General features: G+C 38.8%; 2 protein-coding genes across 4 annotated transcripts in view; one reads left to right on the plus strand and one right to left on the minus strand.

Moving 5' to 3' along the window:
• LOC106637783 (phosphatase and actin regulator 3) overlaps positions 1-22,259 on the minus strand; it is a 142,181-nt gene that overhangs the window by 61,210 nt on the left and 58,712 nt on the right. For all 3 annotated transcript variants that reach the window (XM_089592809.1, XM_089592808.1, XM_089592807.1), the window contains exon 5: positions 16,208-16,564. In XM_089592809.1, coding sequence (XP_089448935.1) covers positions 16,208-16,564 — 357 coding nt within the window. The remainder of the gene's footprint in view (positions 1-16,207; positions 16,565-22,259) is intronic.
• On the plus strand, positions 17,297-19,448 carry LOC149374529 (uncharacterized). The gene is made up of 6 exons (XM_089592810.1): positions 17,297-17,482; positions 18,286-18,367; positions 18,445-18,616; positions 18,706-18,910; positions 19,029-19,211; positions 19,280-19,448. The coding sequence occupies exons 2-6, from the start codon at positions 18,306-18,308 to the stop codon at positions 19,405-19,407; spliced, it is 750 nt and encodes a 249-aa protein (XP_089448936.1). The 5' UTR covers positions 17,297-17,482; positions 18,286-18,305; the 3' UTR covers positions 19,408-19,448.

Genomic DNA, 22,259 nt, shown 5'->3' on the forward strand with positions numbered 1-22,259 from the left:
TATACGAACAAAAAAAGGCTATACGGGATTGTATATTAAACGCGGAAGTATCGAAAAACCACACTGTAACCACCGATTATCGGCCAAACCGTGCGACATTTCCATAGGGATTTAACGTCAAAAGTATCGGAGTCAGCGATACCTGCCGGTGAAAGCTCTCGGCGTAATGGAAATAACCGCGATTCAATTAAACTTCCGCAGTTTTCTCCCACGGTGCAGCTCCATGTGACGCCGGGGCAGAGGGTAACAGGGTAACTTCATCGACTCGGCAGTTAATTTTCCCGGTTACTTCGACGCTAAATCTTTTCGGGCCAAATATAAAGAAAAAAAAAAAAAAAAAAACTAGGTTAGTTGCTATGTGATTCGAATAATTTTCGTACCACATGTAACATATGTGCATACAAAAACCTTTTACGACATCTACTCTGTACTTTTCTTCGTATACTTGCAATGATTTTTAGTCGCATCCAAGCATATAATCGGGTCGCCTATAGAGACGTGAATTTTGCGAAACATTACACTCGGCAATAGGTAAACACACAAGCTCGAACGAATGAGCCAAAGTTTTTTCTCGATAACTACAAGCCGAGCTATTTTTAATGTCAACTCGGTGTGTGTGTAGGTGTAAAAAGCGCGTGCCAAAGTAATGAAACATTGGTATTCCCCAGAGCGTGCCAGCCGTCATATAGCGACGGCACTATTACACCGACGAAGTTATCAAAATTAAACCTCACGAAGAAATATTACGTAGGTATGTACCTAACAGTGAGAATAACTACGGGGAACCGCAAATACGCGATAGGGGAGGGATGAGCTTTCGAGCTTTGATATTAAGGATTTTTTTTTTCACTTTGCTGGTGTATGATCAAATAGGTAATTAGAGTTTCACGTGTCTTTATCTCAAAATAACATTCTAGTAACAATACACGTTGACGCATTCACGTATAATTTATACTTCAGTAATGAATGAAATTTAAATTGCATTTTTTTTAAATTTATTGCAAAGTGATGGGAAAAAAAAATCCTAGGATTTAATTTTCAGTGCACACATTGACAACATCAAGAGAAGCAACAACACCGGAAAAACACACACAACGCGGTTGCGTTGGCACGTATACACATGTATACATACACACACACATATATATGACACGATGATAATGCACACCTTTTCGCCGACGTCGTATGAAACACCACTGCAGCATGAAACATGACACTCTGCGACTCTGCTTGTGCTCGAGATCGTGCTGAGTGGCTCCTCGTATAATAATAACTTTTGTCCCTACAACTATCGCGTGTCGCAATACTTTAACTGGCCGTTCACGCATGTACGCGCGCTCCTTCGATGTTTGTGTTCTCTACGTATCTCTTGCTCTTTCGATCATTGTTTCCTCTATCGCAGGGTTGAACAACTGCAAGTTGAAGCACCATAAGAAAAACACCATACAGCACCAATTCACTGTCAACACCACCATCACCGTGCCATAATCAAGATAATATCGCGATCACAGCGAGCATCGCTCACCACCACCTGCTACAGCCGTGCACGCACTGTACACCCCAAGTCGCCCCTACCACCGCGTCAACCCACTCTCTTCTTTCTCTCTCTTCACGGCCGTGCAGCTGTGCGTGTGGTGCAGCGCTGGACACTAACCCGCGCGCGCGCGTTTTTGTTATTTACCCCAGTCGTTGTTGTCGCACCTTCGTCAGAGCTTGCAAGCTCCGCTTAGTTTACAGTGCATCCCTTAGTTCGTATAGGTTAGGTCCAAACTCTTCGGGGGAGGAGTAAGAGAACCAGGTGTACTGGCTGGTGCAAAACAACTGAAGAACGCGCGAAACTTTCAAAAATTGATTACGTGGACTCAAGGTACTGCAAACCGAACAAAGATTTCAAACTGAGTAGTATAAGAGAGAGAGAGAGAGAGAGTGAAACAACGGGGGAAGGGGTAGGTTCCGCGGGAGCTTGCAGGTCGCGCTGCGCTTGTGACCCCGTGGGGCCGCGGAGCAGGTCACGAGCTGCAGTAGCAGCACACTGGTGGTCAGCAGCAGCCGAGAGCCTCGAAAAAATTCTCTCGCTGCAAAGCCATGTGTTTGTTTAATCAGCGTTTTTTGCAAACACTTCTTCGCTCGGGTCTTAAAAATTAAAAAAAAAAAAAAAGCAGATAAAGACGTTTATGTTAGAGACGGACCAGTAGATCATGATAACTCGCGGTCAGTGTGTCGTCGAGGCGTCCCGATGTCGCGGCGTCGCCGAGTCGGGGAACCCAACGTATCTAAGGGTATACACACGGCGTATACGTATATAAAAATGTATATATAATCAATCCGCGAGAGGAAGAAGAGGGGGGGGGGGAACGCGTGTATACAGCCACGGCACGGCAGAGCAGTAGAAGCGCTCGGTTCGAGGTCGGCCTGGCGACTGACTTTCCCTCTCTTTCCCTCCGTCGCGACGCCGGCGCCCCCTTCGACCGGTTAGTGTGCCTGTGTGCGCGCGTGAGCCTCCTCTTCCCCGACACGTTGGCTGCCTCGTTTTTCCTCCCCTCTAGAGCCTATAATATATACGTGCACTTTACGTCTCTCGTCTACGTGTATATATATATGTTGGCTGTAGTAGGTACCTTTATGTATATTTACCTCAGCATTCGTCCTCACTCGGGGTGATGGGTTTCGTCTTGGACTCGAGCTCTTGGCGCAAAGTGCACGTCGGGTGCAATTTTATGAAAGCGAATAACCCCCCGTCCTTTCAGGAGTTGGGTTCATTTGTTACGTTACAATTATCCATTAGGGGCATTTTTTTTCAATGCTTTCGGTGGATAAGCAAAACCTTTGGCTTCGAATACGCCAGTGTCTTACCGTACTCGCACCTATTCTACTTCGTTTCAATTCATTTGCAAACGATTCCGTGTCAAGGGCCTGTTTAATTAAGGAAAAACAATGGATTATATGGAGCTGTGCCCCCCCCCCCCTAGAGATAATAGAGCGTCGTATGTTTATTAAATTCTTTTCACGTGTTAGGAGATGCACCATCATCTCACTCAGGTTGATGTGAACAAATTTTCATCTGTGATTCCAGTAAGTTTTGTTTATCATTAAAATTGGACACGGATTCGTACTGATAATTTTCTTTCCAACAGAGTGGAAAATAGAATGTATGCATGAATCGGTGCTTGTCCTGCGGGTCATTTGATTTGAAAGTTATCTTAAAATTGCATGACTTTTAAATGTGGAACGGACCTATAAGTTGCACTTTCGTATCTCCCAAGGGATAACGTACCTAATGAATGCTCGTAGCGATTCACGAAATAACATTTTGAGTGGTGTCACAGTGTGGTACAATGGTATGGAAAAAAAGAGCTAATAACGTGAAACATAATTTATTTAACAAAATTCATAGTATATTCACTTTCAGTAACAACCTGCATACGATGAATTCAAAAAGCCATTGATGAATCACAATACTGACGTTCATTTTTTTTAACTCGCTGACCAAAATGGCTAAGCTTTTCACGTTTAAGATGTTCAATTTTTGTAAGCAAATTTTGACGCATGTTAGTTACTTGATTATTAAGTACCCGCTTAGTGAATTGACGTACAATATTTCAATAACATAATCAATGCACCTAAATTATTTCAACTTACCCACCCGAGCAAAATAATGGTACCTTAGGGTCATGAAATTTATCCTGCATTGAATGTGTACTAATAAAATATTGTTATAATATTTGACATACCCATTGTATACTCTTCCTCTCTTTGCTGAAAGATTTTGCGTATTAGAACAATAAATTTTCCTTACCTGCAACAAAAAAAAATAAAAGTATTTGTTAAATATACGTATTATTGTTTAGAAAATGTTGAAATAAAAATAAATTTAAAAAAATAAGTACGATTACGAAAGAGTCGATTACATCCTATCAATGCCAACTTTGCCCGGTAAAAGTACGATATCCAGAAACTCCTACTCCTTCTTTAGGACTCATAAAGTTTTTGCTTATTCCCAAATTCGAGTAAGTACCCAAAGCTTCTGCGCTCAAAGTAATGCAGATAATGATACGCGTAAAAGCCAAATATTCACCACTTCGCTGTACTGAAGTTGAACAATTCACGAGACTCGATGACGAAAGTTTCAGCGATGCGATCATGCGAGCCTTTGGTATGCCTTTCGAGAATTCATAAGCCAACCCAACGAGCTTCTCATCTCTAGCTCAGTTGGTAAAGACGTGAGCATTAATATTAAGCAAAGCAGGTCGAGTTTCGCACGGGGCGCGCCCGCGCTGGCTCTACTACTCTCTCGAGTGATGTAATAAGGTTAAAAGCCAAATTTGGACTCGTTTGCCCTCCACCTCTTTTAATTTTGAGTTTTACTTTTCTCGTTTGGAGAATAATACAGGTAAAAAGCGGTTTTAACGAGCAAGAGCCTCTTTTCGACGGAAAAATATCAGAATATAATACGACTTCAAAAGCTGCATGAAGATTGTTCAACGTCGCTATTGATAAAAAAAGCACGTGAAGTATAACAAGATAGAGGAAGCTTTGTCTCGACAAAGTAGGATGTTTTTTTTTTTTTTTTTTTAAAAAGCTTGCTCGCCCAAACAAAAATCGTCGCTTATTTCAACGAGACTTACTGCTTGTCTCTGGTATAGCAAGAGAGACAGAAAGAAAAAATAAAAACACATTTGGGGAAACAAAAAGGTCGCAGTTATGCTTCTTTTCTCTCTTCTCTACGTCGGTGGCTTTGTAGTCATTTTTTTTTTTCTGATTCCTTTGCCAGCCTGTGATTGCCGATTTCAATCCTTTCTCAGTTGTTCTTCGAACGGATGAGCTTTTATATAGTGGTAGCTCGGCTTTTTTTGCAACAAAATGCAATTGCGATCGGGTGAAAAGAAAGAAAAGCTGTCATTTGGACCAAAGCTAGATTAATATTTAGCGCTGGACAGTTTGAAAATGAAATATGCAATTTGAGTAAAAAAGAAGTAATAAATAATAATGGAGATATCAGTGAGAAATACGAAAAGAGAGAGAAAAGTAGACGAAAACTGATAAAATTGTTGGGCTTGAGCGATGAAGTCGTATGACGGAATGAAACGCGATTAAATATAATTGAATGTAAGAAAGACAGGCGTGCATGGCACAGGCTTGCTATACTTATATATCAATGGCATGCACGTAATTTGCTGGGGTGAAAACATAAATCTGATCATCTTGAAAAAATGATTTATGACTGGGATAGCGCATATACTGTATTTTATAATCTCGACGCCCAAAGTAAGAACTAAAACGACTCATTTGCGAACTTTTATGGTATTTTATCACACCAAAATGGAAAAAAATAGCCCACATCTGCGTGAAAAAGTTCGTTGGGTTAAATAAAATTATACAGAGTTGCACCAACGATTAATTTGGGTGATTTAACTATACTTGAAATAATATACACGGTAAAGAAATACACATACTTTGCAATTATTTATTAGCTTGTTTCCCATGCACCCGATCGGATAATCATAAAAGCCAAGAAGAGCACAGAAGTGGGGCACGTGGCCAGACCACAGGACAGACAGACATGCAAGCCACGATCTTGAATCCAGCGGTCGGAAAGGCTTACTGGTGTCGGTAACGATGATACGATATTGATGATGATGACGAACGCCGCGTAACCCACCACAGAGACACGCCAAGACCAAGGGATTACGGGGCGACGATGGCTGTGGTGGGATATATCGATTACCGATTGTTGAATTACTGGCCGCATTACGGCACAAGTGCACCAGCAGAGCCCCGTCTTGTGTATACGACTACACTACGTATTCGGGGGGAGCCAAGGTGCGCCGACCTTAATGGAAGCTCACGCCAGAGTATCTACGTACCCTATTTATACTCCCCTTGGGAACGTATACACGTGCTGTATGCACGTAGCCCGTGTATGCATTTCCGTTGTCGTTAAATTTGGATTACACGATGCTCTTTGGGACACGTGCGTCGCTTAGTCTTTGGATTATTGGGAGAGCTTTTTTGCGGGAGGAGGGGGTTGTGTTTTGAAATTTTTACGCTCCAGAGCTACGAGGGCATATTGAAAATCCATTTGTTGCGCGTACCTACAGAGGATGAAAAAAAAAGGCGCACAAGTGTCGACGAAAGATCTCTGCAGCGTACTTTTGGTGCGTCACGTGTGTGTTGTCAATTTCGTACGTTTGCGGGTGAAATGAAAATACAAAATTTACATCGAAAGATCAAGAGGGGCAATAAAAACCTTAAAAGTGGAATCCCTCGCGGGATGAGAGTACACCCACTGAGCGGGGATCCGACCGACTTTCATGCGAGAAAAGGCAAAACAGATCGCGGTTTTTGTATCGACACACATTATACGCTCCCATTTTCGTGGCATAAATCTCGAGAGGAAACCCTGGCCCGCACACGCGGGCGCCTTAAAAAATTCACTTCAGCAGCGGCAGACGAGCCTTGTGTACCCCATTTCTTTTGACCTCTGTATCTATACCCGGCAGAAAAAGAGAGAGGGAGCGCGTATAACCACAGCAACGGAGAGGCTGTCCAAATAGAGCACGAGTCCTAGACGCCTGGATTTTCTTCACGGCTGAGAGAGCAGAGCCAACCTATAACTCGAGCATACGGCTTTTCCGCGTCTGCGTCTATATATAGGGAGGCCAAAACCCGCAGGAATGGGTATGGCTGGATTCGAGTATAGGGTAGGCTGAGTGTGCTTGTGCACAATACTTCTCGATTATCTATACGTGGATACTCAGACTTGATAAAAAAAAAAAAAAAAGATGTTACAAAACGAAGGGACTAGACACGTAGACATTTAACGTTTATACCTCTGGCTATTATAAAATAATTCATTCTGTTGAGGATGTTGAGGAGTCACGTGATATAGGGTCCCTGACCTCACGTAGCAGTACCCCTACTGATGTATAGCTGACCAACTAGACATTTTGTTCATGTTTATCATTATTATTATTGAAATGCAAATAATGTGCCAAAAAACTTTATGCCAACTGAATCTTTAACTTCTACATTTATGAAGATGGAACCATATAAAAAATACTCCAAAAATTCTCTCAAAAAAACAGATTACAAAAGTTTTACAGTGATCAGTACATTTCTATCCGACTCCTGGCCATCCTCAGGAGACCTCCAAAAAATAATAAATAATACAGTCACTTGAATTAGATGTAATATTTTTTTTTTTTTTTTTTTTTTTATTATAGTGCTTTACGTCCGGCTCCTATACAGGGCACTACTGAGGGCACTTAGCACTTTGGAGAAGGAAGGGAAGAGGGATTGGGAGGCCTCCCATTACTGGGAGGGGGGTAGGGGGAAATTAGGCAATTTTGCTGCGAGAAGGTCGCCTAAACCCTCCTCGAGGAGCATTGCGTGGTGAAAAAGCACATGTGAAAAATCACAGAGATACTTGCCCGAAAAGTCGCACTGGCCGGGAATCGTACCACGGTCGCCCGCCCGCGTGTCAATCCACGACCTAGCCGACTGAGCCACCGCGCGCTCAATTTGATGTAATAATGTAATAAAAAGTAATATAGTATCAAATGGAATAGGTACATATAAAGTCACAAATTACCATTGAATAAAGTGTAGGTATACACATGAATGTTTAAATCAGTGCCCGTGTGCGAGTTATCTTTTCAGACATTTATCAAATGTGGACCTATCATTGTATCACTAATTGCACAGAAGTTTCCTTTTAATTGCTCTAAAAGCCCTCGTTGCCGGTTCGTTTGATCCGATCAAAGAAACGTTTCATAAATAATAATTATTGGCACTGCTAATACTCATAAGTTAAATTAGATTTGCTGTCTCGTTGAGCATATAAATATTCACACTTTTTTTACGATAAGTTCCAAAGCGTGTTATCAAAAGCACAAACATCAAAAACATAAAAATGGACGCGAGATCGATGAGCCTATCCCTTATCGGCTTCGACAGTTCCGTCGCTGCTGTTTATCACGTCAAGTATCGAACAACAGCAAAGAATATTCAACCTTCACCCACCATCGAACAGGCGACCATATCAGTTCTGACGGCTGAAATATGGAGAGCGCAAAATTTTTAATGGATCGACCCTCCACTCGTGCGTGCCTGCAGAGCTCGAGTAAGCGAAGCGCGCGATACTTGCGTCCTCTTTGTTTGTTTCGTCAAAGCTTTATGCTATTCAGTCACAACTACTCGCGTTTTTTTTTTTTTTTTAATCAAACACTTGAGATGTGACCCAATTTTTTTTTTTAAAGAATCAGCGTTTCAAAATGTCTGGGAACAGGTAAATTTTTTTCATTAAGTACCGTTTAAAAGGAATGAAAATAATTGTAGAAGAGTAAGAAAAAATCCATGTTTAGTCACAAATATTTGAAAAAATAAATAAAATCACATCAAGACATTGCAAAAGTAATTTTTATACATTAGAAAAAGATTGTATTTTACTTTTAGCAGCCACCAGTACCACGTGAATTAGGAAAAAAGGTAGAAGACTTTTTTTTCCCTCGAGCTTTTTCGTAGGACGCAGCTGCAGTGTTTCTTTCTCGATCAACGTCACTTCGAATATACGTTCAAGTGACTCTTGAACGGGGAAAAGTTAAGTTTTTTTTTTTTTTACGTATGTAATAAAAAAGCTGGAAAAACTACAATCTTCGCCTATAAAAATCACTGATCGCACAAGCTGCTGATAATAAGTAAAAGTGACGGAAATGACGTGACTTTCTTTTTTGTTTTGCTGATACAGCAGCATAAAATATGTTGAAATAAAAGACAATGAAGATGCATGAGTCCGTATAATATATCCATGGGTGTACAGTCAAGGTTTGCGAATTACACCTATACTTATTTAATGCGTGAGCTTTTGCGATGATTAAATTTTATAATCACCACGTCATAATTTATAATTAAATCAATTAACTGAATCAAACTCAATTGAATTAATTATTAAACTGTGATTAGTATATATTTTTAAAGACAAAAAATATTTTACAAAAAATAAAATAAATTTTTTTGGTATTTTATCATCTGCAGGTTTAAAAAAAAAATTTTTTTATTAACCGAATTTGTCTTTTTCCGTTCAATTAAGACCTACTTAGTTTTTCTTTCAGTTACTATAAGACACTCTGTTTAAGAGTCCCACTCGTGGATCGTCCGTAGCTCAGTTGGCAAAGTAAAAGTTTAGTAGTCGCGAGTACTCGGGTTCGATCCTGATTCGCAGCAATTCTATTACCAAGCATCGAAGAAGATTCAAGTATATTAATGGTGGGTATAACAAAATTTTTTTTTTTTTTTTTTCAATAAATTTTTAATTAATTAATTTTTAATTAATGAAATTTAAAAAAAAATTTTTTTCATACTTTATCAAACAAGAAATTTAAAATAATTTCTTTTTAAACTATTTCACCAGATTTTTTTTTTAATGTTAAGAAAAAAGTCATGTGAATTTTTTATAACAACTTTTCACATATTTTGCCTCCAAATTATGTTGTAAATGTTTCTTTTTGTATTACTACTGTTATATAAGTTATTAATTTTAAAAAGTTGCGAAAAATCGTTTATCTTTTTTTTTTTTTTTTAATAGCTTGTTAATTTTATTGTAAAAATTTAAGTTGTAGTAACTCGTTATAAATAGTCATTTGATTTTGTAATTACAATAGCAGTAATCCCTTTTCATTATTTCTGATGTACTTTGGTATCGTAATGGATTAAAATTTTAGAGTAACAATGGATTTTTAACACCTTCCTTGAAAAATCCTGATACGTATTATTTTTTTTAAATCACGATTTTGTGCGTATTTATTAAAAAAAACATTTCAGTCAAAATTACTGTACATAAACAATTGTAGCGTGATTCACATCAAATCCGTCCACTTCAACTTCGAGTGTAACCTCCAACGCGAACATTTTCCAAAGCAAGGCCTAAAACCTAGCCGTTTCCAGAGTAGAAAAATTTCCACCCTCGCGGGCAAACAAAAGGAAAAGAGGGGCGGGGGGAAATAAAATTCCTTGCGGGTAGCAGCGCTAAAAGCCGCAGAAAGGGAAGAAAGGAGGGCGAGCGCGCCTGCGGGGAATTAACAACAGAAATCTCGTTTTCCCAGCGATCCGTCCCTCATTCCCCTCGGGGAGGGGAAAACCAGCTTCGCCAAGTCCTCGACGAAAGATCCCCTTTTCGCTCTCACCGGAGTTAAGCAGGAGACTCGCGGCTTGAAGGCACCTTTGGGTTTCCACTCGCGTTTTGTTTTTCACGACGTGTTTCGTACAGATGCGAGAACAGGGGATAAGGAATAAGGAATCTCGGGAGTGGCATGGAAATCCCGTTTTAATTGGATTCGCAGATAAAAGCTACATGTTTTCAATGCAATGTCACGCGCGCGCACACAAGTCGCCGAAAGTGTCACGAATCGATTTTACGAGGTTGATTTTAATAAAAAAACAAACTTTCTTGTTCTCCATCTCACCGTGACGTTTTACTCTGTTTACAAATCCTTCGAACGCCTTGCACATCAAATGAATTTTGGACTATAAAATTCTAAAATTACGGAAACTACACGCGCTTCGGGTTGAACCGGTGGGGAAGAATTCCGCGAAATCTCATGGAACACCTCGTTAATAACCCGTCAACGACAAGTTTATGAGCAGCTCCGCAATTACGTGAATTTTGTCGATAGCGAGACATAATTTAATGGCGTAAAATGTCAATCTAAAAACAAACGACCGATGTAATCGCAATTACGCCTCGAGACGTCGAACAAAGTAAGTAATCGAGGCAAAGTGCAGAGTACGCCAGCGTGATTTTACTTTCAAACGGTTAGCAGAGGAAGAAAGAAAAAACGAGCGAGCCTGCAAAGGAAAATTTTGAGAAAAAGTTTGCCTGCCGTGAGTCTACTCTCTGCTGCACTGGTTAGGATAATGCATTCACGGCGGCATCGGCCCAGGAACGCTTGCGTCTCGTCTTGTGTATAAGATTTGTCAATCGGTTAATGGCGTACGCAAATAGATTCCCGTAATTTCATGTGAATGGAAATAACTTATAAGCAACTTCAACTACGCTCAATTTTTTTTTTTTTTTTACAAGTGTCTACCTGATGCTGACGATCGAATGAGCAGATGTCAAAAAAGAATTCGTGTGTCGATCGGAACCGCAAATATGGAAAACTGACCAAAGTTAAAGTTCGCCTAAAGTGGAACACCGGGTGCCCATATTCATTTTTTTCCCCCATCATACCCGCTCGCGGAGGAGAAAACTCGGTAGTTCAAAAGAGGGACCTACCGAGAAGGTAGCACTTGGTAAGTAAATCACGCTCAGCTCGATCTAACTGCCCGGAATTTGACTCTTCCTGAATTTTTTTTTTTTTTTCAAGGTAAGCGAAGACTCCACTGTTTGGAGAAATCGTGCGTGCATGCGGGCTCCGTTAAACGCTTGTTCCGATGGTCGGAGAGAAAAAAAACTTGCTTACTTTGCGGGTCTTTTAGGCAGTTTTAATATTGCATTACCCAGCTTCCGTTCAATTTCACATTGTAAACATTTTAATAGTTACAATTCATCCCTAATTTTTCCAAACGCGCTTCAGTAGTACGAGTCAACGATATGTCAGACGCACTGGAATGAGAAACAGTCCAATTGGTTGGAAGGAAAAAAAAAAAAAAATTTATTGATCCCGTGATGAGGAATGTCTAGCCAACAATATTTTGTTTCGCAGGCTTTCGCAACGTCGTGCGTATTTACGTCTGCGTGGGCTTTTGCGATTACCGGCGTCGGACCACCGTTTGTTATCTTTTTCACCTACTCCGAAAAAAAATGGAATTTAATTTAGCGGCAGATAAAATGTGTATCCTTGTATCGGCCTTTTTCGCAGTCTGGGCGTGAAAAACCCCAACTTTTTTCAGAAAAACGCCTCATCGAAGGAGTACGTCCCACTTGGCGTATCACCCTCCGTGTACGAGCACATTTCTCGCAGCCATCAAAACACATACGTATCCCTCGCTCGGAGAAGTTATACTTGTACACCTATACAGTACGGAGTCGAAGGCAAGAAACCAAAGGGTGGAAAGTGAAATTCACCGCGGCGCAGATGGCGATGAGGAGGAAGGGCTCTCCGGAGCCTACACCCGCGCTCGAGGCTATCGATCGCTCGGTACTCCCTTTTCCTCTCTTCGAGCAGCGGAGCGTGGTGGTGAGGTATACGCCGATGGCGAGCTCGTCTCAGAACTACTACTACTCTCCGCTCGTGCGGATGTACAGGAGGGCCAAGTTTCCTGGTGTCTGGCGCGCTGTGTGGGGGCTGAGCGATGTTTAAGTGACCGAAAATTCGCCCCCACCCCGCGTGACTTCACCCCAAGCCAGACGCGCGGGAGAGCGTCTAATTGAACTTTTTCATGGGATGTATAGACGAGTATCTTGGAACTTTTTGAGTTATACCCTTGCGAGGATTGTTTGCAGGCTTTTAATGGTTAGCTTACCGGGTGAGCTTCGGGTAGTTGGATGAAATTAAATGACAAGGATTTAGTTTTTTACGTAGGCGTAGAGTTGCAGAAATTGATCAAATTAGTTATACGAGAATAGCGAATTACGGTGTGATGTAATTCGGCGCTGTGTGGACGACTAATTTCGTTGATTGCATGTCTATGCCGGTAACGTTCGATAGCCAGGGATGATCAGCAACTGGGATTCGGTGTCCAATTAATTATGCGTGTGTCAATGACAATACGGTGGGTATACAGTGCACGGACGTGAATATCAAACAACACACGTGCGTTCATTACCTGACGATTCCTCCGGACATTAATTTCACGTTTTCGATATTAATATTACTAGTAATAACCGCAAGGTGGTGACCAAGTCGGACCAAGTGGTAGGAGGGGCTGGGGTATAACGAGGATACAAGGAAAAGGGAGTATAGGAAGGGACCAAGTTCTATGATGAAAAAATCGCCGTTCTCGAAAAAACTTGGGCTAACGGGAAAAAGAAGGGCAATACTCGAGAACTTGGGTGTGGAGGGGAAAAAAAGAGTGTGGGCTAACTGTTGGCTGGAATTCAATTAGCAGCCGGTGCACGAGAGGTCGACTGATATTTTTCAGGGGCTCGCAGTAATTTATCTTGGGAGCGGTGGGAAAACCCAAAGACCGATGGAAAACTCGGCTTTTTATTTTTTTTCTGTCTTGCGAAAATACCCAAGTTCTGGAACGGGGACTAAGAGATTCCCCTGTCGCGTGTACGAGCGATTGAGACAAATCGTCACTGAGTTTGGGGTGACTGGACTCGTGCGAGGTGCACACGAATGTTTTTCCTTTTGACGCGATTTTTTTCGAGTCACGAGCGCGTATCCTCGGGGAAAAAGATTGACAGGCCTTTTTTTCGGACAAGAGCGATTTGTTGGGTCTGTTTGGTAAAATTATATTGCTCTATTTTCTAAGGATGATGTTTCGAAATATTTTTTGTCATTCCTATAAAAAAAAAAAAAAAAAAAAAAAAAGGATTAAATGTTTCTTGTTTCCGCAAGTTTTCTAACCTGCCATTCTTATTTTCCCAAGAGCAAGATCAGTGATGTCTATGATAGAGCCATTTAGTTTGTGGGCCATTTTTTTAAAGACACGTAAAAACTGTTTAACATTTACTTCTGTTGAACGGGTAAAATTTTGCAACCATCTTACTGTAAAAGCATCGAGACGTAGACACATAATGTATATGACCCGTACCGCATGAGACATGATGATACCTACACGCTACAGTATTGTTGTTATTGTTTGTGCTGCACGCCCATGCGAATTCGCTGCAGACCTATATGTACTACACGCCAGTCACGTAACGCTATGTTACCTCAAGTGACTCATCTCTGTACATTTATATCAGTGATACAACTACACCAGGATGTGGGTTTATGGTACCGATCCACCTACTATTTGGATTATGATCTTTGGAAAATGTATATAAGGGTATATTTCGCAGTATATCATGCGGATCTTAAAAAAATGTTACGACTACGGATTAAATTATATCGTTTGGAGTGATGCAATTGATCATGACTGAGCTGAATAAGAGTATCTTTGTCGATCAAACAAACCTAATGATCAACAATATTTTATACAAATGACTTGCCATTTTAAATCCCGACGCATCGCCTCGATATATATTCATTATTCCAACGGGGCGTAAAGAAGATCACAATAGCTTCTTTCCTCTTTCCTCTTCACTACGTGCAAGAAAATTGAAATTTATAGGTCCACATGCCTTTTCCATTTCCCTTTAACAAAAAATAATATCCGCGAGCTTTTTCCCTCCTCTGAACTGTTTTTTCATCAAAGCTCTATTTTTCACGCTGCACGTAGTGAAAGAAAAAATATCCACTCCCTCTTTTACTAAAAATTTGACACAAACGTGATTCCAAATCGACAGCAAAGAGTCCTATATAAGTATACACATGTACCTACAAATTACAGGGTCATTGATCCGCTGCGAACTTGATTTACGGACCCAAACGACTATTCCAGATCACGTGTATTGCGTTGACTTTATGCGGCTTCGGTTTAGACTCCCCCCTGTGTACTATATATAAGAGGGGTGGGGAACCCGATATCCTTGTCGTCTGGCACGACGATGACGTTGGGCGTGTACAGTTCAAAGTTCAAAGTCGTCGATTGAGGAAAGAGAGGGAGAATAATCGGAAAACGGATTACTTGTAGCGAGAAGTTGGGAGAGACGGGGTGCGCGTTCGAGTGGTTTTCATTATTGAAATACGATATTTACCCCATTACCGCGTTGGAGTATAATAATAATAAAGATTCGTACGCTCTTGGGGGTTAAAAAAAAATGTTTTCACAAAGAGGAGGATGATAAGACTTTATCTGGTAATCTGATTGGGTTTGAGCTAGAGGGAGATCAATCGCGAATACGAGGGATATCCGACTGTTGAACCTTTAAATTAATCCCGAGCAAAGTTACCCTATTTTTGACGCTATTGAAGTGTGTATATAGACGTGTAACCGATGTTTCGTCAAAAACGAACGGTGCAATGTTTTCACTGTGTCCATACGAATGGGTGGATTTAAAAAAAAAATTGCGCTTTGAATTGAGAAAAAAACAAACTCGCGCTTGCGTAAACTTTTCTCCTCTCGCACACGGGACGTTTTAATTAAAAAAAAAATCAACCATCCATTGATCCGTTAAAATGAAAAAAAGTCCCCCCAGCAAGCACGAGGAAAGAGTCAAGTTTCCGGGAACCCGATCCGAAGTGGCAATCAGACAGAGAGCAAGCATCGAGAATCCAAGGGGAGGGATCGTAACGAAGGCACCGACTCACTCGATAAATTACCACTTCGAGTGAAAAGGATGAGAAAGTCGTTAGATCGATAGACAGGTGCACAAAAGAGCCTCGCCGCGACGACCATTGATTCGATATTAACGCTGCGAATGCGTCGCTCTGTCCATGACACCACGATGCAACACCTCACCGTGCACGAGTACTTACTTCATGGGTGTGTACCTATGAACCTCCTCGTGTAAAATCGGGTCATCGGAGATTCTACCTCCGCATAGCTCTGCCAAACCACGAAAATCGCCGGGAGCCTGAATTACAACGAGTAGGTATTATACTTGCACAGCTTGCTTACAAATTGTGCATATTTTGTTGTCGCTCTCCTCGCTGAATTTTCCTTACACGTCGGTTTGTCGGTCGGTTGATGCGAATAACAATAATAATAAGGCTCAGATTGGGGATATTTTTTTTCGCGATGACTGGATAAACAATTTTCACGCTGATGCTTTTACCTGGAAAAAGGAAGAAACATGCTGCTGCGTTTATAAGGGATTTTCGCTTATCTGTGGGTTCGCACCTTTGGGAATTGCCTGCGTCAGGGCTACCTCGATAAGGTAGGGGCTATTTTTCTGACGATAGTTTTATCCAACGATTCGGATGCTAGCAGGAGTATTGCGTAAGTAAAAACAGCTCGATATCGTCGGACGGACACTCACGCCCGTGTACTACGAAATTCCAGATAAAGGGAAAACGGTTTTATTTTTATGTAACCGAGGCCCTTTCGTGTATCACTTTATCATCGATTCATACCCCCACTATGAGATAAATTACGCAACTCTAAAAAATAAATTCCGCGCTCTGATACCCTAAAGAGGTCTCTCTCGAGACAAGAGCACCAGAAAAATCTCCTGAAAGAAAAAAGTAGCATAAACCAAGGACTACGGGCTCCTTACCTTGAGAGTTACCGTTGCTCTGATTCAGCTGGGGCATCCCCGGGTAAAGGGGCGACGGATGGGGCGAGCTTCGATTGCTACCCGGTGGGTTGGCACTGGTAGGTGTCGGCGTTGCCGACGATGGCTGCTGTTGCTGCGACTGCTGCTGGTGCTGCGATTGTTGTTGCGTTTGCTGAAACGATAATTGTTGCTGCGATGTTGGCGTTGCCGCGGGCATACCCCCACCGCCGGATTGTTGATGTTGGTGCTGTTGCTGCAGCTGCTGGGCGAGCTGTTGCTGCAGCTGGTGGTGGTGATGAGCTTGCTGCTGCTGAGGCGTCGGGGGCTTTTGGGAAAGTGGCGTGTCGCCTGATGGACCTGGGGATTTTTAAAACAAAAATCAGCCTTTTTTCCCTTAGGAAACATGTTTTTTAGGTCCTTTGTTTATATGTATGCTCATTTCTGATGGTAAAATAATTTCGTTGTCATGTTTGAAAAAGTGTATGATAAAATTGAATTTGATACAATATTAAGCAGAGTGAGGACTGGAAATGAAATCCTATCTTAAAATTTTCATGGCCTGAAAGTGAAGCCTCAATAGCATTGGCTGAATCTAAGACGTGGTCAACGAGTGATTGGTCATTACCTCAAAAGCGCGCTATTTTTGAATTTGATTTTTTAATTTAGTTCAATGTTCAGTTTTAATTTTTACATACATAATACAAGTTTTGTTATTTAAATATTATTTAACACATCTAACAATCTAATACAGATTTTTTATTCAATTAATTGTATAAATAAATTGAAATAATAGTTTTATCTTTTTCAGTTTTATTAGTTACAAAAAATAAATTAAAAAGTTTTTATATTTAAATTTACTTTGATATGCAGTTTTACATTATCAATAATTACAGTATTTGACACTTAAAAACTAACATTTATTTTTACATTATATGAAATAAAATTAAGAAAAACTAAAATTAATACATAACATTGATTATAATATGATGGGTAAGTAACATGCCAATCTGGTCAAATGGTGGCGGTTTGTATAAAGCGCGATAATTGGTTTAGTGTTAATTGTCTCCACAAGGTGTCACGTGCACGAATGAGCGGCATGAGGTGATTGAGTTAAACATATATCATACTGTCTATACTGAAGAAAAAAAGCGGTTATTTCCGATTGAGTGGTACCAGTGAATGGACGTCAAGACGTGCCATTAGATAAATACAGCGACCATCCACGTGCTTCACTACTGTGGCCCCGCTACATCTCAGCAGGAGAATCGAGTACAAGTAAGGTTTTTTATTATTTTTTACAAAATAAAACGTGAGAGTTAATTGAGCATGTGGGTTTACAATAGACGCGGTATTGTAGGTTTTAATCGTGTGCAGGGTGTGACGTGATTTTTGTGTGATTTTGGGCAAGGGGTATATTTGACATGAAAACGAAAAACGTTCGTCGATCAGTTAGTCAGTATTAAGAAGAAGGCTTGACTGTCACCTATAATCGGTTATCGTAAATGTGTTCGAGGGGAAGGCGTACGTTGACTGGTGCGTGTTAATGTTTGTCATTTGTGCCTAAGTATTAATTTGTGTACGTAAGGTGATGTGCGTGGATGTGAGAGAGAGTGCAGGGTAGTGCCATGTGCCAGTCTCGTGCATGCATGTCAAAGCATATTTGTTTTGTTTCCGTAAAAAAAAAAAAAAAAATATAAAAACGTACTGGGGACGAAGGCTTAAGTAGGTTAATTAATCGTTGCAATCTGGTGCGTGTAAAAGTATGTTCAAGGAGAAGGCGTTTGTATCATGCGTGAGTTTTTATGGGTGCGTGTGTATATATGTTAAGGATAAGAGCACGTGGTTCCAATAGTGTGCATGCATGTCAGCTGTTTCTTGCATCAGTCGGTCGGTCAATTGTACATAAGGTATGTTCGGGGTCCAAGATTCGGCTGCCGTGGGCGGCCCGCGGTAGCCCGAGATCGCCCGAAGTTAACCAAAGAACGAGCGTTTTTTGGGCGAGTTCGGGCGACCCACGGCGACCCACGGCTGAAAATCAGCTGTGATATTACAATTTTTTCATTTCTTTTATTTCGCAGGTTATTATTGAGGAAAAACTATGGCGATCCCGTTTTCTTCAAACGAACTTTTTACTGAGATATCTGACAAGGACACAAACGCGTAAGTTAATTAAAAAAAAAAGTTTTTAATATGTTTATTTTTATTTTTTATTGGTTTTTGTATTATTTTTGTTACAGCGAAATTATAGGGTACATCGACGAAGTGACAGCTCCATATGATGTTGGTACGAACAAAAAATGGAAACTAATGAAGTTCATTGTCAGTAATGGAACTGGCAAAAAAATTCAATGTTTAATATGGGGTAACGATCTTATTTCAAAGTACAAGGATGACATCTCAGTTTGTAAGGTAAAAATAAAATGTAATTCTTATTATATGCACTCTTGATAAATACTCATTATTATAGTTATCGTCCAATTTTTTGTTTTAATTTACAGATCATCCACATTGAACGTGGGTACACCAAAGCAACGAAGTCCTCATACTCTGCGCAAGAGTTAGTCCCATTTGAATTAATAATTCAGAATCACACAAACATTGAATTTTTGGGTATGCATAATACAGAAGTGCCGGAGGAGCCACATGAAATTCAGGATGTCAATTTTGAAACCATCAAGGATGAAGACACTGGCTCTCTTATTCGTAAGTATAAAAAAAATACTAATACCCATAATTGTATGAAGTATGGTAAAAATTATTTTCCTTTGTTTATTAAACTTTTTTTCAATACCATTTTATTTGCATTTTTTAATGTTATCAGGCATTAGAGGCTTTATTCGAACTACGTTTGAAGCTGTCCCATGTCGCTTTGGCAATTCGACGTATGGATCAGGAGCGATAACAGATCTGTCTCACAAGATAACGGTAAACGTAACTAACTATTCACCTCTTAATTTTCAAAAGGGACACCACGTTTGTGTTACTGGCACTGTAAAAGATACAGGTAAATTTATGGTAATTTACACTTTACGACATTCTTTTTATATATTACATTGTTTAAATATTTTTCAGATGCCCCAATAATCATAATGTGCAAAGATTCTTCAGGAGTAATACTGGATAATTCTGTTGAAGATGTTTCTGCAATGGACGTGCTTCAAGGAATAAGGACTCCTAAAAGAAGGATTCGCGAATCCTAAGAGTTCAAGTCATTTTTTTACATAACTTTACTCTTTTTATATCATAACTAAAACATTTTTTTTTATTTAAAGTTTTTTATGATTTTCATGGATAAATTAAGTTTTTCGACTAATTAATTTTCTACTTATTTTCTAAAAATTCTCAGTTCCTACTTATTTTTTGTTTAAGAAAATTACATTAAGACTAAAAGCACATTAGCTTTTATTAATATGTATAACAAACAGTAGGAAGACTGACTAAACTTAATGCGTGTTCATTAATAATAATAATAATATATGTATGGAAAGATTATAAAAATAAAAAATGTAATGTAATTACATCATAAGAAAATTACATTAAGACTAAAAGCACATTGGTTTTTTTTAATATGTATAACAAACAGTAGGAAGACTGACTAAACTTAATGCGTGTTCATTAATATTAATAATATATGTATGGAAAGATTATAAAAATGAAAAATGTAATTTAATTACATCATAATATAAAATGTTATGTGTTTCATCTTCCAGGCTTAGCTCCTTTTGTATTTAAATAAAATTATACTTTGAAGTTATTGTTTACTTTATTCATTTATGTCAATTGTACAGTTAATACGAAAAAAAAAAATATCAGAAGGGCAGTGACCCAGATTTCAGCCTGTATAAGTGAGTGATATGAATACAACTTTTTCTCTCTTTCGATGAGCTTTAATGCAGCACTCTTAACCTAGACACCCAACCTAACCGTATGTAAAAGGATAGTTTTTTAAATATTGGCCCTGACTACGAGAGACAGAAGAAGGAAGGATTGGAGGGGGTACGGGGTGACTAACAACCTTCTACAACTGTTTCGCATTTGCCAGGCCGGGTCCTATTCGATGCGACTTGCTGCCAGAAGACAAACACAGAGTGGTTCAGAGATAAAACCTACGAAGGTATCAGCTGGCATTAAAAGGGTTGCATCACTTTAATTGTTTGTGTAGACAGACTCGAGTTTAAGAGAAAAATCCGATAACTTGAAAAGCAGTCATAAACAACGAGTACTGCGTGTTGACGTCAAAAGACAACAAAATTAAAGGTAAAAATAGACATAATTTTAATAAACATAACCTACGTATGAGTGGCAGTATCGGTATGCTATCATGCAAACTGGAAGAATTTGATTACATTTTTCATGAAATGTGTCATCATTAAACAGCATGACATATTTTTTTACTTTTCTTCTTCGTTTGCTAGCTTGACAGCCATGATTATATTGATAAAATTTAATGTGTATATAAAATTTAGTGTGTATACAAAAGCAGTCTATCATAAAAATTTTTGAGATTCTTTGTTTCGATTGTAAGATGATAGCTTAATTTCAAATGCCTCATTACTAAAGAATAAGGGTTCTTACTTTTTTTATGAACAAAGTAAAATTAAATACTTGATTTATGCTGTCTTGATTGACAAGATACTTTTGAAATCAAAGTATCATTTCAAAATCATAAATTTTACTTCACTAGAATTTTTAAACAAAATATAATATAATTCAATACCATACAACAAATTTAGTCTGAGATTTGAAGTTTAGACTATTTCTCTTCACTCGATGGCTCAACATCCATGAGGATGTTGAAATATCAGACGAGTTTTAGTGTTTAGTTTAATTAGAGTTTTAGCTATACACAGGGCAGAATCAGTCTGTCAATGTCAGTTTTGAAACTTTTTAAGTTTTTAATGATGATAGTTTCAAGTAGAATATTACTGTCATAATAGAAATAAGCTCATGCCTTTTTCTATTTTTCATGCAAAATCATCATAAAATAATATCCAATAAGTTTACTTTCACTGTGACATTTACAATATCGACCGTTTTCTTTATTTTCTTTCTTGACACCCACGAGGATGATAAAATTGATTTAGATGCTCAGTTTTAACCTGTACGTAAGCCAATACCAGTAGTCTATCATTGTCAGTTCTGAAACTTATCAAGTTTTTAATTATGATAGCTTAGCTTTAAGTGTCTTATTGTAATCATACATACGACTGGCTCAAGTGATATTAAACAAATACGTCAATCTTGGGAACTATGTATAATAATGATAAAATGATAACATCAGCAAATAATATTTTTTTGTGTTCGTATACCAAAAGGATTTATATTATCACTTATAAGTTGGAAATTATAATCAATATACTCTCTCAATGTCCAAATCATGTGCCTTTTCAGGCTACCGTAACTGACACAAATACACATTTGGATGTTAATGAATTTTAATATTCGTGTATTGCATTATTTTTTTAATTATAAATATTCCTTTTCAGGTATCCATCATACTCCGTGGTAGCTGCTTCAATATAAGTTTTTTTTTAATAATTATATTATATTTACAAAACAAACTTATGTAATTATGTACAAATAAAATTATACTCTACTTATAATATAAGAATTTATTTTTTTCATAATTTTATACTCTACTTATAATATAAGAATTCATTTTTCTCATAATTTTATTCACAATCTCATTGCAATTTAAGGAAACTTTTACCTAACTTTTACCAATTTTTTACCAAACTTTTACCAAACTTTTACTATATTTACCAAACTTGACCAAAATTTAAAGCCTAAACAAAATTTACAACCTAACAAATTTTAACTTTCAAAAATTAAACTAAAATTGCAGCCACAATTTACATATCAACAACAGAATTAGTAACCATAACTGAAATTACAACCTCAACTGAATTAAAAACCACAACTACCATAATCGTTACCTAAATCACCACAACTGAATTAAAAACCACAATTACCATAATCGTTACCTAATCATTGCTTCAATTGAAATCATAAGCATAGTCTAAATCACCATAATAACTGAATTTTATTATTT

The sequence above is a fragment of the Copidosoma floridanum genome, unplaced genomic scaffold, assembly GCF_036245765.1.
Source record: "Copidosoma floridanum isolate Cflo_tuat_1 unplaced genomic scaffold, Cflo_Japanese_pri ptg000019l, whole genome shotgun sequence".
NCBI classification, from domain to species: domain Eukaryota; kingdom Metazoa; phylum Arthropoda; class Insecta; order Hymenoptera; family Encyrtidae; genus Copidosoma; species Copidosoma floridanum.

Excerpts from the sequence above, each read along its gene's own strand:
- LOC149374529 (XM_089592810.1), top strand. The coding sequence starts at position 18,306 with ATGGCGATCCCGTTTTCTTCAAACGAACTTTTTACTGAGATATCTGAC. Across the intron at positions 18,911-19,028 it reads AGACACTGGCTCTCTTATTC|GCATTAGAGGCTTTATTCGA; the intron begins GTAAGTATAAAA and ends TAATGTTATCAG. Across the intron at positions 19,212-19,279 it reads TGGCACTGTAAAAGATACAG|ATGCCCCAATAATCATAATG; the intron begins GTAAATTTATGG and ends AATATTTTTCAG.